The sequence below is a fragment of the Microcaecilia unicolor genome, chromosome 14, assembly GCF_901765095.1.
Source record: "Microcaecilia unicolor chromosome 14, aMicUni1.1, whole genome shotgun sequence".
NCBI lineage: Eukaryota > Metazoa > Chordata > Amphibia > Gymnophiona > Siphonopidae > Microcaecilia > Microcaecilia unicolor.
The window spans coordinates 52,950,456-52,971,121 of NC_044044.1; the positions used below are offsets into that span (position 1 = coordinate 52,950,456).

Here is a 20,666-nt window from a genome sequence, read left to right on the forward strand (position 1 = left end):
TAACTGAAGTCTTTGCAGGGTGTGACACTTATTATTAGCCTAAGCAAAGAATTGTCTAAAGATGAGACTACGGTGCTCATTTTCAAAACAGGAAATTGTCCAAAAAGCGGCACATGGACTTTAGTTTTTACTCCTCCTTTATCATTTTTTTTTACATTATCCTGTGGAGAGTAACGATAGTTTGTTTCTTCCCCCTTTTTCTTATAGAAACCCAAATAGTAGCATCGTTCCATGCTACCAATCCCAGGGCAAGCAGCAACTTCCCCATGTCTGTCTGAATTGCAGACTATGGACGTTTCCTCCAGGAATTTGTCCAAACCAACCACATCACTCTAATCCAAACCTTTTTAAAACCCAGATACGCTAACCGCTGTTACTACATCCTCCGGCAACGAGTTCCAGACCTCAACTATTCACTGAGTGAAAAAATATTTCATCGTATTTGTTTTAAAAGTATTTCCATGTAACTGCCTTGAGTGCCCCCCTAGTTTTTGTACTTTTTGAAATAATCAAAAATCAATTTACTTCTACTCATTCTACTCCACTCAGGATTTTATAGACCTCAATCATATCTCCCCCTCAGCTGTCTCTTTTCCAAGCTGAAGAACCCTAACCTCTTTAGCCTTTCTTCATATGACAGGAATTCAATCCCCTTTAGCATTTTGGTCGCTTTTCTTTGAACCTTTTCTAATTCTATCTTTTTTAAGATACAGCGACCAGAACAGAACACAATACTCAAGGTGAGGTCACACCATGGAGTGATACAGAGGCATTACTCACTCTGCTGCTCCCCAGTATCTCTCCACACTCGTCCTTCCCTACACCCCTTCCCGTGCACTCCGTTCCCTGGATAAACCCCAAGTGCATCACTCTACACTTCTTGGCATTAAATTTTAACTGCCAGACCCTCGACCATTCTTCTAATGTTTGGAGATCCCTTCTCATCGTTTCTACTCCCTCCAGGGTATCCACTCTATTGGCTATTTTTGTGTCATCCGCAAAAAGGCACACCTTTCCTTCCAACCCTTCAGCAATATCTCCCACAAATATATTAAACAGAATAGGCCCCAGCACCGACCCCTGAGGAACTCCACTGCTCACCTTCCTTTCCTCCGAGTGGATTCCACTTACCACCACCCTCTGCCACCTGTCGGTCAACCAGTTTCTTATCCAGTTCACCACTTTCGGCCCTAAGTTCAACCCTTTCAACTTATTCACAAGTCTTCTGTGGGGGATCGTATCAAAGGCTTTGCTGAAGTCCAAGTAGATTACATCTAGCGAATTCCCTCATCCAGTTCTTTGGTTACCCAGTCAAAAAAAATGTCAATAAGATTCATTTGGCAGGATTTTCCTTTGGTAAAGCCATGTTGCTTCGGGTCCTGTAACCCGTTGGCTTCTAGAAAGTTAACTATCCTTTCTTTCAGCAACAACTCCATTATTTTTCCTACCACCGACATGAGACTTAGCAGTCTGTAGTTTCAGTTTCTCACTTCTTCCCTGTCTCCACTTTTGTGAAGAGGGACCACATGAGATAACTATGATTTGGATTATTCTTCCCAATGTGCATCATTTTGCATTTGTCTATATTAAATTTCATCTGCCATTTGGATGCTCAGTCTTCCAATTTCTTAAGGTCTTCCTGCAATTTTTCACAGTCCGCATGTTTTATAACAACCCTGAATAGTTTTGTGTCATCTGCAAATTTAGTCACCTCACTTGTTGTTCCAATTTACTAATCATTTATAAATGCTTTACATGTATCAGTGCAATACCTGCATCTTATGAAGGCCCAAAATTCAGCTTTCCATGTGATATTCACGTTTTATCAATGCGATGCCTATCTGAAGTTGTGATGAAAAAACAATCTTCATCCTTCTATGTTCATTGTGATAGGGAAGTATCATGCCCTGCCCTGAAGAGACCACTAGAAGGAGCACTCATGGTGAAAGGCCAGTAAAATGGTATGAAAGGGGCCACCAGAGGGAGCTCTAACCAATGACCAATAAGCTATAGGCCAGGGGAAGGCCCATAGCTGAGGGAAGAGGATGGTTCCCCTTTAAGAAGGATGCACTCTGGAAGTGGTTTTGGACCTTTCTAGAAGTAGGAGGAGGGACCCAGAAGGGGTGGGCTGGGCTACTAGCAGCCCTATAAAAGGCACTTCCAGGGAGGAGGTATAGGCCTTACATCATGCAGCAGGAGGATGATGGTCAACACAGTAGCACTCCAGCTTATATAAAACTGGCTGTTGAAGGCATGCTAAGTCTTCATGGGGAAAACAAATAAATACCCAAAACAAAATGAGGATCTGAAGGATTTTGTTGACCAAATGCTTTAAACTTGTTTTCTTTTTCCCTTCCTACTGCTGTTCCTTTAACTTAGGATCACATTAATGGAAGACCTTCTCTTTTTATAACAGGAACTGAGAGATGCATATGGGAGGGATGATAACAATGTGTAAACAGTGTATAGTCAAGTGCAGTTTCTGTTAGGAAGGAAACGAGGCACACACAAAAAGAATTTCTGAGAAACCTGACACTAATTCTGAGAATAAATTCTATATTTGTAAAATAGAGTTTTTTGAAGTGGTTATTTTAATTATATTGAAGGGGTGCACGGGCTCATTTTGGGAGGCACGCCAGGCTTGTGGTTACTGCCCTGCTCAATGCACCAGGGCTTCCAAGGTGTTCGCCTTCCGCTCCACCATCGAGCAGTACTTCTCTGGCAGGCCCACACCTCTGCAAATGAGAGGAAAAAATTGTGTGAGTGACATACAGTTCTACATCTTTACACCGCTCATATGTTATAACAAGGTGTCAAACATACTGACACCTTGCACTGCCACCACCATTATTACAAATATTGCCAATATTACAAAAGGAGATGCTTTGCACTTTCAGAGTTTTGCTATAATCTATGCATGGGGGTGGGAAACAACATTTACTTATTCATATAATGACCCTCATTTTATAAGCCCCATTCACATTTGATACACACATAAGCCAACATGTAAATGTTTATCTTGCATAAATGTCTTAAGTCCCCATTTTACAAAGCTGGATGTATGTAAGGCAAGGAGGCATGGTCTGGGCGTGTTTTGGGTAGGGCAAGGGTATGGAAAGATCTTAGATGTTTAGTCCCCATCTAAAATGAGGAATAAATGTCTATGATGATCAACATCATCAAGCAAGTTTAGGATTTGGTAAACAGCTGCTTGGAGCAGCTCTCTACTGGAGAGATTAGAATGGGTTGTCCCCTTTATAACCCAAACTGGCAAGGGAAACAGGTCACTGTGACAGTGTCGGGATAATACCTGCTTATGTTTCTAAGGTCGCAAAGATAGCCGGTTATGTGCTGGCTTTGAACACATCAATATTTTTCTAAAATGGATGTTTATGTTGTACGCACCTGGCACATAAATGTCCATTTCTTTTGTATTTTAGAAGACTCTGTTGTCAACAGATTCTGTTCTGAAATACTGGTGAAACTTGCAATGCACTGACCTGCATGTCTCAATTCCTACTTCTACAACCTGTCTAAAATGGAGCTGAATATTTTTATAAGCCATACATAGATGACATTAACATTTCCCGATGCAGAATATGATAGAAGCTTGGGAACAAGCATAGATATTTTAAAGCCAATTAACTGTAAGTCAGTGATTCCAGACCTTTTCTGCATCATGACACACCCAATACTGGTTTCACTTTGTTCTGGTAGATCTTCCTCTCTCCTGCCTGGCATCATTATTTTCCCTTCACTGCACCCTAGTGGTATCATAACCTTTCCTTTCCTTTTCGTTTCTTTCCTTTTCTTCTCTCCTCTCATCTTGCCTTGTCATCAGCACCTTCCCTCCCATTCTCCCAGCAACAGTACCACTCACCAGCTGCTGCTTCCTCCTCCCTCTACCAGCTTCCTTCTGGAATCAAAAATGCATGGGGCCATCTAGTCTTTTGAGATCTACTGAGCTTGCACACTTCTGATTTCAGAAGGAATCCATTAGAGACGGAGGCAGCAGCAGCAGCTACACAGCACTATCTGCTGATTCCCCCTGCAGGCAGGAGGCTATAGTGCAATGAATGGGAGGCAGGAAAATAGAAGACCATCATCAGGACCAGAAGCTGTGATTAGCCCCCTCTCCTCTCTGCAAGGGGCCAACATTTTCTAGCACATTTGAGATTCTGCTGTGACACACTGGCTGGGAACTTCTGCTGGAAGTACGACCATTACTCTTCTGAAGCACAGGTAAAATGTAGCCAACAAATTCATTTTGAATCTTTCCTCTGTTACAAAACTTGTTTAATTTTCTGAGCTGTAACATAGGCCAGAAGCCACTTATTTCTTTGGGATGAGATGCATTTCAAGTAGAAACCTTGATTTATTGCTGTCTATGGAGCTTCCTCCACAGGCCTTTTCTGAGCCAATGATTGTATCTCTTCTCTCAAAACTAGATGTTGAAGAAATGGGGGCTTGATCTGGTGGTAGATACCTGGAATGCCCTCCTGCAGGAGGTGGTAGAGATGAAAACGGTAATGGAATTCAAAAATGTGTGGGACAAACACAAAGGAATCTGTCACAATGTCCAGGAATGGAGCGAGTCCTTGTGCCAATCCGAAGACCAGCAGTCAGAAATCCCCACTCTTCACCTGCAGTGACCACCGTTCCCCAGCGGTTGAGCCCCTGGGTTCAGATGGCCAGCAGGACTTGGAAAGTGGGACGAGAGCAGAACTCAGGAGATGACAGAGACAGACAATAATCAGCAGAGGTCCAGTCCAGGCACAGAGTCATGGCAGGCAGAAATCCAGTAAAGTCAGGTCCAGGCACAGAGAGTCAGGGCAGGCAGCAATCCAGCAAAGGTCAGGTTTAAGCACAGAGTCAAAACCAGGTAAAACAGGAATAATCACAGCAGGAATGCACCAGATACCAGGAAAAAATAGCTGAGGCAAAGAGAGAAGGGAAACTCCTAGTTTTAAAGTGAAGGCGTCTGACATCAGAGTAGGCGCATCGAAAGTGTAGGCGCGTCAAACTGGAACTGAAGGGAGAAGTGTATGCTAACCTCTGCCTCCACGCCTGATGTTCCAGGTACGTGACAATACCCCCCTTTCATGAGCCCCTCTCCAGCTCGGAATGCATTATGTATCCTGGATCTGGGAAGGCAGATGCAAGCGATAAGTAAGGGTGCCGATCTGAGAATGGACAGTGAAAGGTCCAATAAATGTAGGAGCAAATTTATAGGAGGGAAGCCGAAGGTATTTGGTATTCAACCAAACCTTTTTGTCCAGGTTGGATGACGGGAGCTGGTCGTCGGTGTCAGTCAGCAAATTTCTTATGATGAGCTGACACTTGAAGAAAATGCATCTGAATTTGCCTCCAGATATTCTTGATTTCTTGAATCGTTTGATGGATGGCTGGAAGCTTTGGGGTTCTAGAAATGGGCTTAGGCATGTGCGGATGGCGTCCATAGACCACATAGAAAGGAGACATTCTAGAAGACTCATATAGGCTATTATTATATGCGAATTCAGCCCAGGGAAGCAGGGTGGACCAATTGTCTTGTTTACTGTTAACGTGCATACGCAGGAAAATTTTATGGGTTTGATTACTTCGCTCAACAAGTCCATTGGTCTGGGGATGATATGCAGAAGAGTAATGTGTGGTGATTCCAAAGGTGGAGCAAAGGGCCCTCCAGAATTGGGAAGTAAATTGGGACCCCTGGTTGCTTATGATCCGTTTAGGAAAATCATGGAAACGGAAGATGTGAAGAATAAAGGATTGAGCCAACCTGGCGCAGAAGGAAGAGAGGACATGGGCACAAAATGAGCCATTTTGGAGAGACAATCCACCACCACCCAACTCACAGTGTAACCATCAAAAACAGGCAAGTCTGTGATGAAATCCATGGCAATTTCCTGCCAAGGAGCATCAGGAGTGGACAAGGGCTGCAGCAGACCCCAAGGTTTGGTCTGAGATATCTTGTTTCGAGCACATATGGGGCAGGTAGTGACGAAATGTCGGATGTCCTGAATCATCCGTGACCATCGATAATAATGTTGAATAAGATGTAGGGTCTTATGGAAATCAGGATGCCCAGACAACCATGATGAATGCCCCCATCGCATAACAGCAAGCGAAGCCTGGCAGGAACTGGAGTGAGTCTGGGAGGAATGGGGAGGCTAGCAGAGGCGATGATACATGCAGGATCTAACATAGGCCGGGGTTCCTCAGCATCCTGCTGAGGTTCAAAGGCTTTACATAAGGCATCCGCCCGAGTGTTCTTCTCCGCTGGCCGGAATGTCAAGCGGAAATTAAAATGGGTGATGAATAAGGACCAGCGGGCTTATCTAGGATTTAGGTGCTTGGCATCTTGGAGATATAGCAGATTCTTATGGTCTGTGATGACTGTGAATGGATGTTTGGCTCCTTCAAGGAGGTATCGCCATTCCTGCAAAGCGAGTTTTAAGGCTAGAAGCTCCTGACCTCCAATAGTATAATTAAGTTCAGTTGAAGTACTGCTCTGACATGTGTAGGATGTTCTCGAAGGGATGAAGAAAAATAAGTATGTCGTCCACATATACAAGTACAGAGGAATACAGGAAGTCATGGAGAATGTGGTTGATGAAGTTCTTGAAGACTGCAGGCGCGTTGCATAGGCCAAAGGGCACGACGCAATATTCGTAATGCCCGTCATGAGTACTGAAGGCCGTCTTCCACCCATCACCACTACATATCCAGATCAAGTTGTAAGCACCCCAGAGATCTAACTTGGTGAAAATAGTGGCACCTTGTAAGCGATCGAATAACTCCGGTATCAGGGGCAGCGGATAACGGTTCTTAATAGTAATGTCAGTATGGCAATGCTTATGTTCTTATGACATACCTAAGAGTGCATATATCAAATGCACAAGATAATATGTAGCTTGCAAACTGTGACGGAGAACCTATATGAAAATGAAAAAGACTGCGGCAGTAAGGTAAAGGTATATACAAAACCAGTGTGAATGGGCACAAGTGAACGTGAAATATAACTGTGTTCAATTGAAATCAATGTGACTCAAGTTGACTTTAGAGAGATTCTCATTAAAAAAAAGTCCACAGTGTAGCAAACGAACATGCATAGAATGACACAAGTGTATCTCAAATATGGGTGACATACAAAATAAGGGGAGGTGTATATACTTGTGTACTAAAGATATCTAACTACAATATCGTGTACAGATATTCACTTGTTCAGAACCCTTATTTTATCATCCTCACTTTAATATGCCGTTATCTCTTGTTTGTCCTGTTTGTTTGTCCTAATTAGACTGTAAGCTCTGTTGAGCAGGGACTGTCTCTTCATGTTCAAGTGTACAGTGCTGCATATGTCTAGTAGCGCTATGGAAATGATAAGTACTAGTAGTAGTAGATATGTGATGTGAAATGCACAAAAATCAAAGAAGCATGTTCTACAGCGACACTCCAAAGAGTATCTAAACAACTTATCTCGGACAAAAAAAAATTTCAGGCAAAAAAAGTGTTATAGTCACAGACAGCAATAATTGAACTGGAATTAAGTGAAACCCTCTCATCAGCTTATAATTATTATGTGACATGGGTAAAATACATAGAAATACAATAGAGCAAGCACTGAAAAGGGCACACACCTCAAGGGAGACAAAAACAGCAGCCTGCCCTGATGATAAAAATCTAAGGGGCCCTTTTACTAAGACGCGTAGGCACGTACGCGCACCCAACACGCGTCAATTTGGAGTTACTGCCCGGCTACCGCATGGCCCTTGTGATAATTTCATTTTTGACGTGCATCTGCTAAGCGTGCCAGAAAATAATTATTTTCTGGCACGCGGCAAAAACCGGGCAGTAATCGTCATTCTACACAAGTAGACTATTACCACATGGTTAACGCATGAGACCTTACCGCTAAGTCAATGGCTGGGTCTCAGACCCAAAATGGATGCGCGCCAATTTTTATTTTGCCACACGTCTATTTTCGGCAAAAAATTTGAAAAAGGCCTTTTTACAGGTGAACTGAAAAATGGATTTGCACACGCCCAAAACACGCGCCTACATTAGCGCAGCCCATTTTTCAGCGCACCTTAGTAAAAGGCCCTGTAGAAAACCTATTGATACAAAATAAAAGTATCCAAAAGGGCTTAGAACTGAATGGAAGAAATAAAAATAAAAACACAAAAAAAGAGATTTGGAGGCAGGTCTTAAGTAGAGGAGTGTGGTAGCCGTGTTAGTCCACTCTTAAGGTTATCAATAGAAATCAAACAAAATAAAACATGGAAAAGAAAATAAGATGATACCTTTTTTATTGGACATAACTTAATACATTTCTTGATTAGCTTTCGAAGGTTGTCCTTCTTCGTCAGATCGGAAATAAGCAAATGTACTAGCTGACAGTGTATATAAGCGAGAACATTCAAGCATTGCTATGACAGTCTGACAGGGTGGGAGGATGGGGGTGGGTAGGAAGTATGCATGGGGACATCAAAGCATATCATTGGTATTCTAACAGGGTGGGTGTGGATAGGTGAGGGGAGGGTGATCAACAGTGACATACAGCTTTATGGTTTATAATGGGCTAGGAACCCCAGGTCCTTGTTAAGTCCAACAGAAAGGACTTAACAAGGACCTGGGGTTCCTAGCCCATTATAAACCATGAAATTTCACTGCTTTGCCACCCTCTGATCACCATGCATAGCTCCTTGTCCCCCATCCTCTCAGCCCTCTCTGTTTCTCACCTAGCCCACCCCTCCCTCATCCTTTCAGAGACTGTCACTTAAATACTTTGATGTTTCACTTATATATGCTGTTACTTATCAGGTTATCAATAGAAATCAAACAAAATAAAACATGGAAAAGAAAATAAGATGATACCTTTTTTATTGGACATAACTTAATACATTTCTTGATTAGCCTTCGAAGGCTAATCAAGAAATGTATTAAGTTATGTCCAATAAAAAAGGTATCTTATTTTCTTTTCCATGTTTTATTTTGTTTGATTTCTATTGATAACCTTTAAGAGTGGACTAACACGGCTACCACACCTCTCTACATGTAGAACCCCAAAGAATAGCAAGATTCCGGAATGCTAAAGAGTGACAAGATTCCACATCAGAATCTCAAAGAGTAGCAACGTTCCATGTAGAACCCGATCTGACAAAGAAGGGCAACCTTCGAAAGCTAATCAAGAAATGTATTAAGTTAGTCCAATAAAAAAGGTATCATCTTATTTTCTTTTCTATGTTTTATTTTATTCTATTTCTATTGACTGGCAGCATTCATTAAAATCAAACTAGCAGCACTTCTCCATGAAGTGGTCAGAAGAATCTGCCATGGAGTAACTTCAAGGGTCAAAGGTCACTCTCTTTTAAGTTGCTCAAAAAGCATTAAAGATACAAAAAGAAAACTATAAAAATAATAAAGTTAATCTTGGGAGGTATAATAAAGCCACAAAAAAAGTGTACCTAAAAAAAAAACAAACTCTTTTTGAGCATCGATGAAAGTGAAAACGGGATCGATTTTGAAAAATAAAAATCTGTCAAAACCAAATATGTAATCTAATATAGCATGATATGCCCACCTAGAAACATTGATTCTTATCCAAAAACAACACGGAAAAATTTTAAAGTTTTTTCCGCGGTATTTTTGGATAAGAATCGATGTTTCTAGGACATATCAAGCAATTGCAACTTGTAACAACATACTCCTCCTACAATTCGACATGTCCAGTGCCTTTGACATGGTTAATCATGAAATACTACTACACATACTAGAGTACTTCGGAGTAGGAGGCACAGTTCTCAAATGGTTCAAAGGATTCCTGACCACAAGATCATACCAAGTATCAACAAACGCGGAAAGATCACCCCCATGGATACCTGAATGTGGAGTCCCCCAAGGATCCCCCCTCTCACCAACCTTATTCAACCTAATGATGATACCTTTAACCAAACTTCTAGCCGACCAAAACCTCAACCCCTACATATACGCAGCAGTGGCGTAGCCAGACAGCCAATTTTGGGTGGGCCTGAGCACAAAGTGGGTGGGCACAAAATTTTCTCTCTCCTCCCTCTCCCCAAAATTGGCTGTCTGGCTACCCACTGCCCCGAACCCCCCCCCCCCCCAAGCCACCGCTGCAGGTTTCTCCGGCACCACCTACCGGCACCAAAGAGTATCGGAGGTGAGGCGGGGCTAGCGCAGAGGAAGCAGTCGCAGCAGCGTACAGAGAGACAGCCCTGGCACCGCGTGGATCCGCTGCAGATTTAGCAGCAGAACTAACACCTCTGCCGAAAGATGACAATGTAGGAGCTAGCGGCAGCATGCTGACGGACCCGGTGCCGTGCAGCTTTGTTGTACAGTTAGGCTGGCGCGCGCTGCCCGATGGAGGGAGGGGAAAGAAGGCCCATTGGGTGCTCCGTTGCTGGGTGGGCCTGAGCCCAAATTGGGTGGGCCCAGGCCCGCCCAGGCCCACCCGTGGCTACGCCCCTGATACGCAGATGACGTCACAATCTACATCCCGTTCAAACATGATCTAAATGAAATCACCAACGAGATCAACCAAAGCCTCCAAACAATGCACACATGGGCAGATGCATTCCAATTAAAACTTAACACAGAAAAAACACAATGTCTTGTACTCACCTCGCAACATAACACAAAAAACTTCTCCACCATAATCACACCATACTGTTCTCTTCCTGTCTCTCAAAACTTGAAAATTCTTGGAGTCACCATAGATCGAAACCTCACCCTTGATACCCATGTGAAAAATACGACGAGAAAGATGTTCTACTCCATGTGGAAACTCAAAAGAGTAAAACCATTCTTCCCGAGATACATCTTCCGTACTCTGGTACAGTCAATGATAATAAGTCACCTGGACTACTGCAACGCACTGTACGCTGGCTGTAAAGAACAGACTATCAAAAAACTCCAAACTGCCCAGAATACTGCCGCCAGACTCATATTTGGAAAAGCTTTGGAGGCTTGTCTTGCAGATGTAAAAATTATTTGAAGAGGTGGGATTTCAGTATTTTGTGAAATGTAAGATAGTCGCTTATCTTCCTTAAGTTTGAGGGCAGGGTGTTCCATGATTGGGCTGTGAGATAGGAGAACCTTGTGTTGTGGAGAGATTTGTATATTACTCCTTTGCAGTTTGGGAAGTGGAGTAAGAGGTAGCTTCGAGCAGTCGTCAGGGCATTTCTGAGTGGGAGGTCGATCAATGTGGTCATATAGGTGGGGGATAATCCATGGAGGACTGTGAAGACAAGCATGAGGATCTTGTCAATGTACAGTCCCAGATCTTCTTCTTCTACCCATGCTCTGATGAGTTCTGGTTTGTTGACAATGGAGTGGGCATTTATGTCAGCTAGTGGTATCGGTAAATAGGAGGTGGGGCCATTGCTGTCCCATTTTATGGTTATCAGCTGGCGTTTATAGTTTTGAGTGTGCCTGTGTTGGCGCTTTGGAGGTCTTCCTTTAGTAGGCTGGCATCAGATGTTACAATGAGTGGTTAAAGGTGGTGTTCTTCCTGTTATGTCTGGGTTGTAGAGGTTCGTCTGATGTCGATCAGTCAGTACCCTGAGGGTCATATTACTGGGATGTGGTATTTTGGCTTGTGTGACCATGTTAGGTTGTTAATTAAACAGATTATTAACAATGTAAGCAACAGATATCTTTGTGCATTCATCATGGTTGGTAATCCGGATTGTCTGTATGTCTTGCATAATTACCATTCACGATGAGAATCTGATTTTGTGGGACTGGAGGGTGGGGAAGCCTGAGAGTGGGTGGTGGTGAGTGATGTCTTCGGGGTGTGAAATCAGTGGTACGGTGCATCTGGTGTGCTTGTATTGAACATCGGATGGTGTACGACTGGTAGTGGGTAGTTGGGAGGGGTCGGAAATGACAACAGTACATCAGGAGCCCTCATTATTGCTGCGAGTGGTGTTCTAGGCGAAGGGAGTGGACCTCCACAGTGTCTGCTGCTTCCTCCGTGGTTAGATGTGGTCTGGACTGTGTCCGATGTTGGGGGGGGAGAGATGAGCTGGTAATTTCTGATGCCGGGATTCCCTTTGTTAGTGTCATCTTAGGTGAGTTGTAAGTGTGTGTGTGGGGGGAGGGGGGAATGCGTGCGGTGGGAGTGTTCCAGTTTTCCGTGTACCGTGACTCTGAAAGAAGGATATAAAATGGTGTACCAGTGAAACTAGAGTTTCATATTACTGTAAGAGCTGACAGAGATGTGGGCGGCTCAGCTATTGATTCCAGGTTTGGGTATGTGTGTTTAGCAAGTCTTTCAACGCGCATTCTTTTCAGTGGGCTAGGGTGCTGGTCTTGGCTCGATTACCCTAGGTGCAGCTGCTCAGGATGGGAGTGGCTCTCTGCTGTAGGACAGATGACTGGCTCTCTGAGTTAGTGGCTGTAGATTCCTAATGTTAAGACTATTTTATTTAAGAAGTATGTACTTTCAGACTAAGGGGCTCACTTTCAAAGCACTTTGAAACTGTGCTTACTATGAAACTTTGTAAGTTTAAGTGCTTTGAAAATATGCCTCTGTCACCCACATTAATGAATATTGGTGACTCAGTTCTAGTCTAATACTTTATAGCTGGTTTAATATAAATGCTACTGTTTGTACTTCTCAGGCTATATTGCTGGTCTTTTTATAATATGCAATCCACCTTGAACTGCAAATTGGCATAGGCGGAATATAAGTAATAGGTAATGTAAAATATAATGTAATAGAAAATATTTGTTTTTTACTGTAACTTGTAGAGTGTATATGGCTTGTCTTACCAGGCTCTGTGGCCCACCCTCACTCACGGTACCACACTTACATTATTCTGCAAGTTATTCGTGCAGATGTTGGCCTGCCCCTGTGATAGCTCCCCCTTGCACTTGCGTGAGTTGTGCGCATCACTTATAGAATAGGGCTGAGCACTCAGCTAGCACTTAATTGCAAAAGCATACATTAATGCACATAAATGCTAGTATTCTATAATTTAAGCATGCAAATGGTGCTTACATTTGAGTGCCCTGTGTTAGAATGAGGGGGTAGGTATCACCTTCTAGCAAGGACTATGACCATGAGCCCCTTCCTGCTCCCTCCAGAGGTGGTGGACATTATTTCCACACAGAAAACAGGAAAAGAACCTCTACAGTGAATCCCAAATGCAGAAGGAGGAGTAGGGAATGATTAAATGACTTCCAGCAGACAATGGATGAAAAACAAAGCTTTATTGATCAAGCACCAAATGAAGAACCAGAACATCATATGAAGGCCCCGACACGGGACCGTGTTTCGGTGGTGGGAGCAGCCTGCCTCAGGGGTTACAAACACTGTGTTGTGCGGTGGAGAAGGCCCAGGGCCCCTAATGTTGTTACTGCTACAGAAAGTAGTGCTACAATACAGCGCTGGGTTTGACAGTAGCGCCATATGGAAATCTATACATTGGATGTGCTTTAATCATATCTGCATTGCAGCACCACTTTCTGTAGCAGTAACAACATTATTGGCCCTGGGCCTTTTCCACCACACTGCACAGTGTTTGTGACCCCTGAGGCAGGTGGTTCCCACTGCCGAAACATGGTCTTGTGTTGGGCCCTTCATTTGGTGCTTGATCAATAAAGTTTTGTTTCTCATCCATTGTCATTTGTTCATTCCCTACTCCTCCTCCGACATTATTTCCACAACATCCCCAATTGAGCTGGGAGTGGAAGATCCAACTTGGTGATTGAATCAAGAACCTTCTGAATGGCAGAATGCAGTACTGCAATTAAGCCACCCCCAAACTATTTATTATCAAAAGTAACAAAACCCTCCAGTATCACAGATGATCTTAACAACCTGTTGGCTGGCCCTATGCACTGACTCATACATTGAGCAAGACCCTGAGCAAGATCTCATTCTTAGACATCACAAATGCATGCTTCTGTAAATATTCACTAACTTCACTTATTAGGTTGTTTTTCTTTTAACTACTCATATTTGCGGAAAGCTAATAATGATCTTTTTCCACTTTCAGGGCTGACCCTATGGCTGGTTAAACGCTGGACTTGGGGAAAATAACTACACTCACCTCAGCTCCTCCAGTTTCTTCTTCTTCAGTTCATCCAAACGTGCCCGCCGTTGGCGTGCCTCCTCCTGCAGCCGCTTGCCCTCCTCAAACAAGGCGATCTGAGCCAAGAACTGCCGCTGCTCATTCTCACGCACCTGCTGGCGCAGCTCGCTGGCATGACGTATCACCTGGGCAGTCTTCTCCTCCAGCATTTTCTTCTCTTTCTCAATCTGCTCCTGCTGTATTCTGAAAAGGATTCCCCCAAGAGACTTATCAGAGACTCACAGAGATGAGAGTTTCATGCTGCACCTTGAAAGAGCTCAGATTTAACGCAATGGTCTCCAAAGTAAAGATTATCAAAATTATCAACATAATCACATTTTAAATGAGGAGGAAACAGACCTCAGTGTTATATTTGTGACTAGTATCACATCAATGGCCTTAAAATACTATAGAAATTATTAACGTTTATAATGTTTTCTTCTTAATAGTGCTTGAATTTAAACTTTTATGAGTCATTCAATCATCAAAATATCACCAACAAAAGCCAATGATTGGTTATCCTTGGCTGCTTCAGGGTGTATATTGAAAGAGTATCAACAACTATTCCTGTTGATATTTATTGGAACCGGCTCTCTTTGCGAGAAGACAGCAATGCTATTGTGGAAAAGCCAGTTCCAGTAAATACCAATGGGAATAGTTGATGATACTCTTTCGATATACACCCTGGGGGTTCCTTCTTAGAACGTACTGCTAAATACATTGATAAATTTTTGCAACCTTGTCTGAAGAATGTGAAGTCTTATGTACAGGACATTTCTCATTTTTTATGTTTATTGTATTCTTTCACATTCTAGTTCCCCGTTATAATGGTGACATTCGACGTTCAGTCTTTATATACCTGTATCCCACAATCTGAGGCTCTGGCAGGAGGCATCCTCACTTGGTGCCAATAGATTTTATCCTGGCATTGACAAGAGTTGCTCTTTCACAGAATAATTTCACTTGTAATCATCAATTCTACATCCAGAAATCTAGAATCTCTATGGAAGCAGCATTTTCACCAACCATTGCGAGTTTATATATATTCGACTCCTCCCTCTCCTTCTCTGCACATATTCAGCAGACTGCTAAAACCTGTCGTTTCTTTTCTCTATAATAGCACCATAATTCGCCCTTTCCTTGCTGAGCACACTACCAGAACCCTCATCCACATTCTTATCACCTCTCACTTGGACTATTGCAACTTGCTTCTCACAGGTCTCCCACTTAGCCATCTCTCTCCTCTTCAATCTGTTCAAAATTCTGCTGCACGACTAATATTCTGCCAGTGTCATTATGCTCATATTAGCCCTCTCCTCAAGTCACTTCACTGGCTTCCTATCTGTTTCCGCATACAGTTCAAACTCCTTTTATTGACCTATAAGTGCATTCACTGTGCAGCTCCTCAGTACCTCTCCATTCTCATCTCTCCCTACATTCCTCCCCGATTTGTACCCCGCGCTTTCCAACACATGGCAGGCTCAATGCGGCTTACATAGTAACAAACCCTGCACCCTTCTTCTCCACCGCTAACTCCAGACTCCATTCCTTTTTTCTTGCTGCACCATATGCCTGGAATAGACTTCCTGAGCCGGTACGTCAAGCTCCATCTCTGGCCGTCTTCAAATCTAAGCTAAAAGCCCACCTTTTTGATGCTGCTTTTAACTCCTAACCCTTATTCACTTGTTCAGAACCCTTATTTTATCAACCTCACTTTAATATTCCCTTATCTCTTGTTTGTCCTGTTTGTCTGTCCTAATTAGATTGTAAGCTCTGTCGAGCAGGGACTGTCTCTTCATGTTCAAGTGTACAGCGCTGCGCACGTCTAGTAGCGCTATAGAAATGAAAAGTAGTAATAGTAGGATTGGTTTGAAACAAAATGGGTTTATATTTCTTGTTGGTTTAAATATGTCATCTGTTGGTGGCGACGGCATTACATAGTTATGGAGGAGTACTCAGGATGAATTACAACAATTTGTTCAGTATTTAAATGGTTTTCATGACACCATAAAATATGATATATACTAGTAAAAGAAGCCCGTTTCAGAGCAAATGAAACGGGTGCTAGCAAGGTTTTTGTCGCCAACACCCCGCTCCTTCCCTCCCTGGCCAACCCCTTCGTTGTTCTGGCATTGCTCCGCCCCCAACGTCATGACGTTTGACGCGAGGGCGGGGCCCGGAGCGATTTCCCACCCCCCCGCCTCCCTCCCTGCCAACCCCTTCGTTGTTCTGCCATTGCTCCGCCCTCGAAGGCGGGGCCAGGAGCAATTTTGGTGGCTTCACCACCACGAATCTTCAAACCTTTGTGAAGGAAGTCAGAGCTTGGCTTCACTGACGTCAGTGTCCTCAGAACGTTGAGGGTGAGTTTTATTATAGTAGATAGTAGTGCTTCTGGTATTTTGTTTTTACACATTTGGATTACTTTGGAGAAGAGTGCTTTTGGTACATCATCAGTGTTTATAAAACGTACAGATCGGAATACTTTGCATCAATATTCAAGTATGCACCCATTCCACTGTAAATCCAATATACCTTTCTCTCAATTTTTAAGGTATCGTAAAATCTGCTCCTCAACACATGAGTTTAAACAACAGTTACCCCAGCTGTCTGACAAATTCATTTCCAGGACATGGGTAGGGTGCTAGATGTGGTATACTTAGATTTCAGCAAAGCCTTTGACATGGTTCTGCACAGGCGACTGATAAATAAATTGAGTGCCCTCGGTATGGAGCCTAGAGTAACTGATTGGGTTAAAATTGGTTGAATGGAAGGAGACAGAGTAGTGGTAAATGGAACTTGCTCTGAAGAAAGGGATGTTGTCAGTAGAGTACTACAGGGATCGGTCCTTGGGTTGGCTTTTTTTCATTTCCAAATATTTTATTAATTTCCAAGAATACAAATAACAGGAAAACAATGATGGAAAAACATAGGAAGCAAGAAACACAACAGGTGGGAAAGGAAAGAAGAGAAAAAAGGGTTGGCCTTTTTTAATGTCTTTGTGAGCGATATTGCGGAAGTGCTGTCTGGTAAGGTTTGTCTCTTTGCAGATGATACCAAACTCTGCAACAGGGTGGACACCCTGGAGGATGTGAATGACACGAGGAAGGAACTAGCGAAGCTTGAAGAATGGACCGATCTTTGCCAGCTAAGATTTAATGCTAAAAAATGCAGGGTCATGCACTGGGTCACAAGAATCCGAGGGAACGGTACAGTATAGGGGGTGAAATGCTTCAGTGTATGAAGGAAGAGTGGGATTTGGGGGTGATTGTGTCTGTTGACACAAACTGGTAGAAAAAGCAACGGTCAAAGCCAGAAGGATGCTTGGCTGCATAAAGAGAGGGTTGACCAGCAGGAAAAAGGAGGTGATAGTGCCTTTGTATAAGTCTCTGCTGAGGCCACATTTAGAGTACTGTTTGCAGTTCTGGAGACCACACCTACGGAAAGATATAAACAGGATGGAGTCAGTCCAGAGGGCGGCTACAAAATTAGTAAGCGGTCTTGAACACAAAAAAATGTCACGATGGTGACTATATTCCCTGACGGACTTGCTTTGGGGTTCTCCAAGCTGAAGAGCCCTAGCCACTTTAGCCTTTCCTCATAGGGAAGTTGTCCCATCCCATGTTGCCGTGTACTTGTAACCTGGCTTGGCCACTGTTGGAAACCGAATACCAGTATGGCTACTCTTATGTTCTGATGTACAGAGGCATAATATTCTTTGTCTTATTTTCTATCCCTTTCCTAATAATTCCTAGCATTCTGTTTGCTTTTTTGGCCACCGCCACACACGGGGCAGAAGATTTTAGCGTATTGTCCACAATGACACTTAGATCTTTTTCTTGGATGCTGACTCCTAGGGTGGACCTTAGCATCAAATAACTATGATTCGGATTATTTTTCCCAATGTGCATCACTTTGCATTTTTCCACATTCATCTCATCTGCCACTTGGATGCCCAGTCTTACAACTTTCTTTGAATAGTTTCGTGTCATCTGCAAATTTAATCACCTCATTTGTCGTTCCCATTTCCAGATCATGTATAGATATATTAAATAACACCAGTCCGAGTACAGATCCCTGCAGCACACCACTGTTGAGATATTTTAAAGAGGTTTTTTAAGAATATTGATTTGGAATTAGTCACAAATGTAACAGTTTTAGTTACGACGACTTCAACATCAAGGTCTTTTTCCGCATTGTGCTTGATAATTTTGATAATGTTGACTTTGGGGACCACAGTGTTGCTTATTAATATGAACATTTGGCGATTTCCCACATATCTTTACTTATATTTGCATTACAGATTTAATTACCTGAGATTTGAGAAAACATTTCTCTAGCCATAAGCATCCTTTGCCTGATGCTTCTTTCCATCATACCACTCCCCTATCATCAAACTGCTCATCAAGGGCAAGACGAGAATGGGGGAAAAAGAAAGATGGGTGGGGGGGGGGGGCTTGCTGCCACTCTCTCTGCACCCAGTTAATTGAAAAAAGCAGCCTCTCCTGCTCTCTTATATGTGGAAACAGGTGGCTTTGTTGCACCTTCCTGACAAACTGTGTCCCACTTTGTTAGGGCTGACATATTCAGTTGCTTGCTTTTCTGTTCCATTTTGTGGCTAGCTGAGGGAAAACTACCTTCAGCTATCTAGGACCAAAGCTCAGGAATGCACTGCCTCCCCACATTCGACCTGAAGCTTCTTTCATCAGATTGAAGACCCTCCTCAACACATACCTGTTCCAAGAGGTTTTTCAATGACTCTCTAGCTCTCTCCATCTCACCTGATTCCTTCCTCTCAATTCTCCCCTTTCCGTTCCCTCTCTTCTCCCCTTTCCCTTCCCTGTCTTCCCTCATCCTTTCCACTCTTTCTCTCTTTTAACTTTATTGTAAACCATGTTAAATGCCACATCTGTGGCCATCAGCGGCATATCACATTTCTAGAACTCAGCAACTAACTGGAGGAGTGGCCTAGTGGTTAGGGTGGTGGACTTTGATCCTGGGGAACTGAGGGACTGAGTTTGATTCCCACTTCAGGCACAGGCAGCTCCTTGTGACTCTGGGCAAGTCACTTAACCCTCCATTGCCCCATGTAAGCCGCATTGAGCCTGCCATGAGTGGGAAAGTGCGGGGTACAAATGTAACAAAAATAAAATAAACTCACTTACTCACTTTTCCTCTCCATGCAATTTTTGACTGTACACTTCAATGACATTGAAGGAATGCAGGCCTTGATAGGAAATTAGCCTGCTACACAGCCAAGAGATTGGCAGAAGCGTAGGCCAGGCCAGGAATCTTCCTCCATTTATTTAAAAATAAATTCCTTTAGGTCTGCGCACACTCTCCCCACACATTATTACACATGCCCACATATGCACTGCATACCTGAGAATCTTGTAGAACTGTGCGCGGTCCCGCTGAGCCTCCACTGCCATCATGTGCTCCTTATGAGCCACCTGTTCCCTGCGGGTCTGATTCAGGACACTGTTGATCTGACTCTTCTTCTCAGCCGCCTCCTTTTCTTTCTTCCGCCACAATCTCTCCATGGCCTCCTGGCTGCGCTTAGCTCGCAGTGCATCCTGACGCAAGGTAGCAAGTTCAGAAATGCACAGTGAAATCAGTCATCTCATAACTATGTCGGACACAGACATCTGTTCAGCCCTTGCCATCACCATAATTCCAGACCAAGTGCAAGGAATCTGCCAACTGAATGGCTTTATCATTATGGCCTGGACACATTACATTTGTAAAAGCTTTAAAAGTAGGTGGAGGCTCATTTTCAAAGTATATAGACTTACAAAGTTATATAGGTTACTATCCCCCAAATTCTATAAATGGCGTCTTAAGTGTGTGCGCTAATTTGGTTGCATGAACAAATTGCGCACACAACTAATCAGCTCTGATAATTGCTACTTAACAACCAATTAGCGGCACTAATTGTCTTTAATTAGAATTTACACACACAACTTTCTAGGCGCATTCTATAACATGGTGCGCATAAATTCTAATGCGCGCAGTCAAAAAGGGGGCATGGCCATGGGTGTGGAATGGACGGGTCATGGGCATTTCAAAAAACTATGCTCACTATTATAGAATACAACTGATCTGCCCCACAGTTAGGCACAGGTATTTAGGCCTGGTTTTAGGTGGCCTAAATGGGTGTGCCTAAATTTTAGTTGCAAGAATGGCCGCTAAGCATATTCTATAAACTATGCCTAACTTTAAGGTGCCATTTATAGAATTTGCCCCTATGTAACTTTGTAAACCTTTGTGTTTTGAAAATGAGCACTTTAATCTCTCACCTTGGGTGAAAATATTATAAAAATGGAAGTAACAAATGTGGATATTTGTGACCGTCTTGGGGAAAGGTGACTGAAGTAGCAAATCCAAATTGTTGAGAATGGCTGATTTTTCATGTAATGGTTCCATAAGCAGTGTGTAAGTTTACATGTTAGTATTTATGTAACTTTTTTATTTTTTCACATAAAAGGATTGGTTTTGAACTGTTGTATTACAAAATTGTTTATGCTCATAGAATTCATTAAAACCTCATTTTTTTGTTTCTGGAGA

The 20,666-nt window shown here is 43.0% G+C and overlaps 1 protein-coding gene across 2 annotated transcripts in view; it reads right to left on the bottom strand.

Moving 5' to 3' along the window:
• Positions 1–2,245: 2,245 nt before the first annotated feature.
• CFAP45 (cilia and flagella associated protein 45) overlaps positions 2,246–20,666 on the bottom strand; it is a 104,344-nt gene continuing 85,923 nt past the window's right edge. The window contains exons 10-12 of one of the 2 annotated variants that reach the window (XM_030188204.1): positions 19,482–19,675; positions 14,082–14,306; positions 2,246–2,735 (exon numbers count right to left, since the gene is read on the bottom strand). In XM_030188204.1, the coding sequence (XP_030044064.1) occupies positions 2,660–2,735; positions 14,082–14,306; positions 19,482–19,675 (495 nt within the window). In that variant the 3' untranslated portion in view covers positions 2,246–2,659. Of the gene's footprint in view, positions 2,736–14,077; positions 14,307–19,481; positions 19,676–20,666 lie in introns of those variants that run through there. The other variant, XM_030188205.1, reaches the window with a different exon arrangement.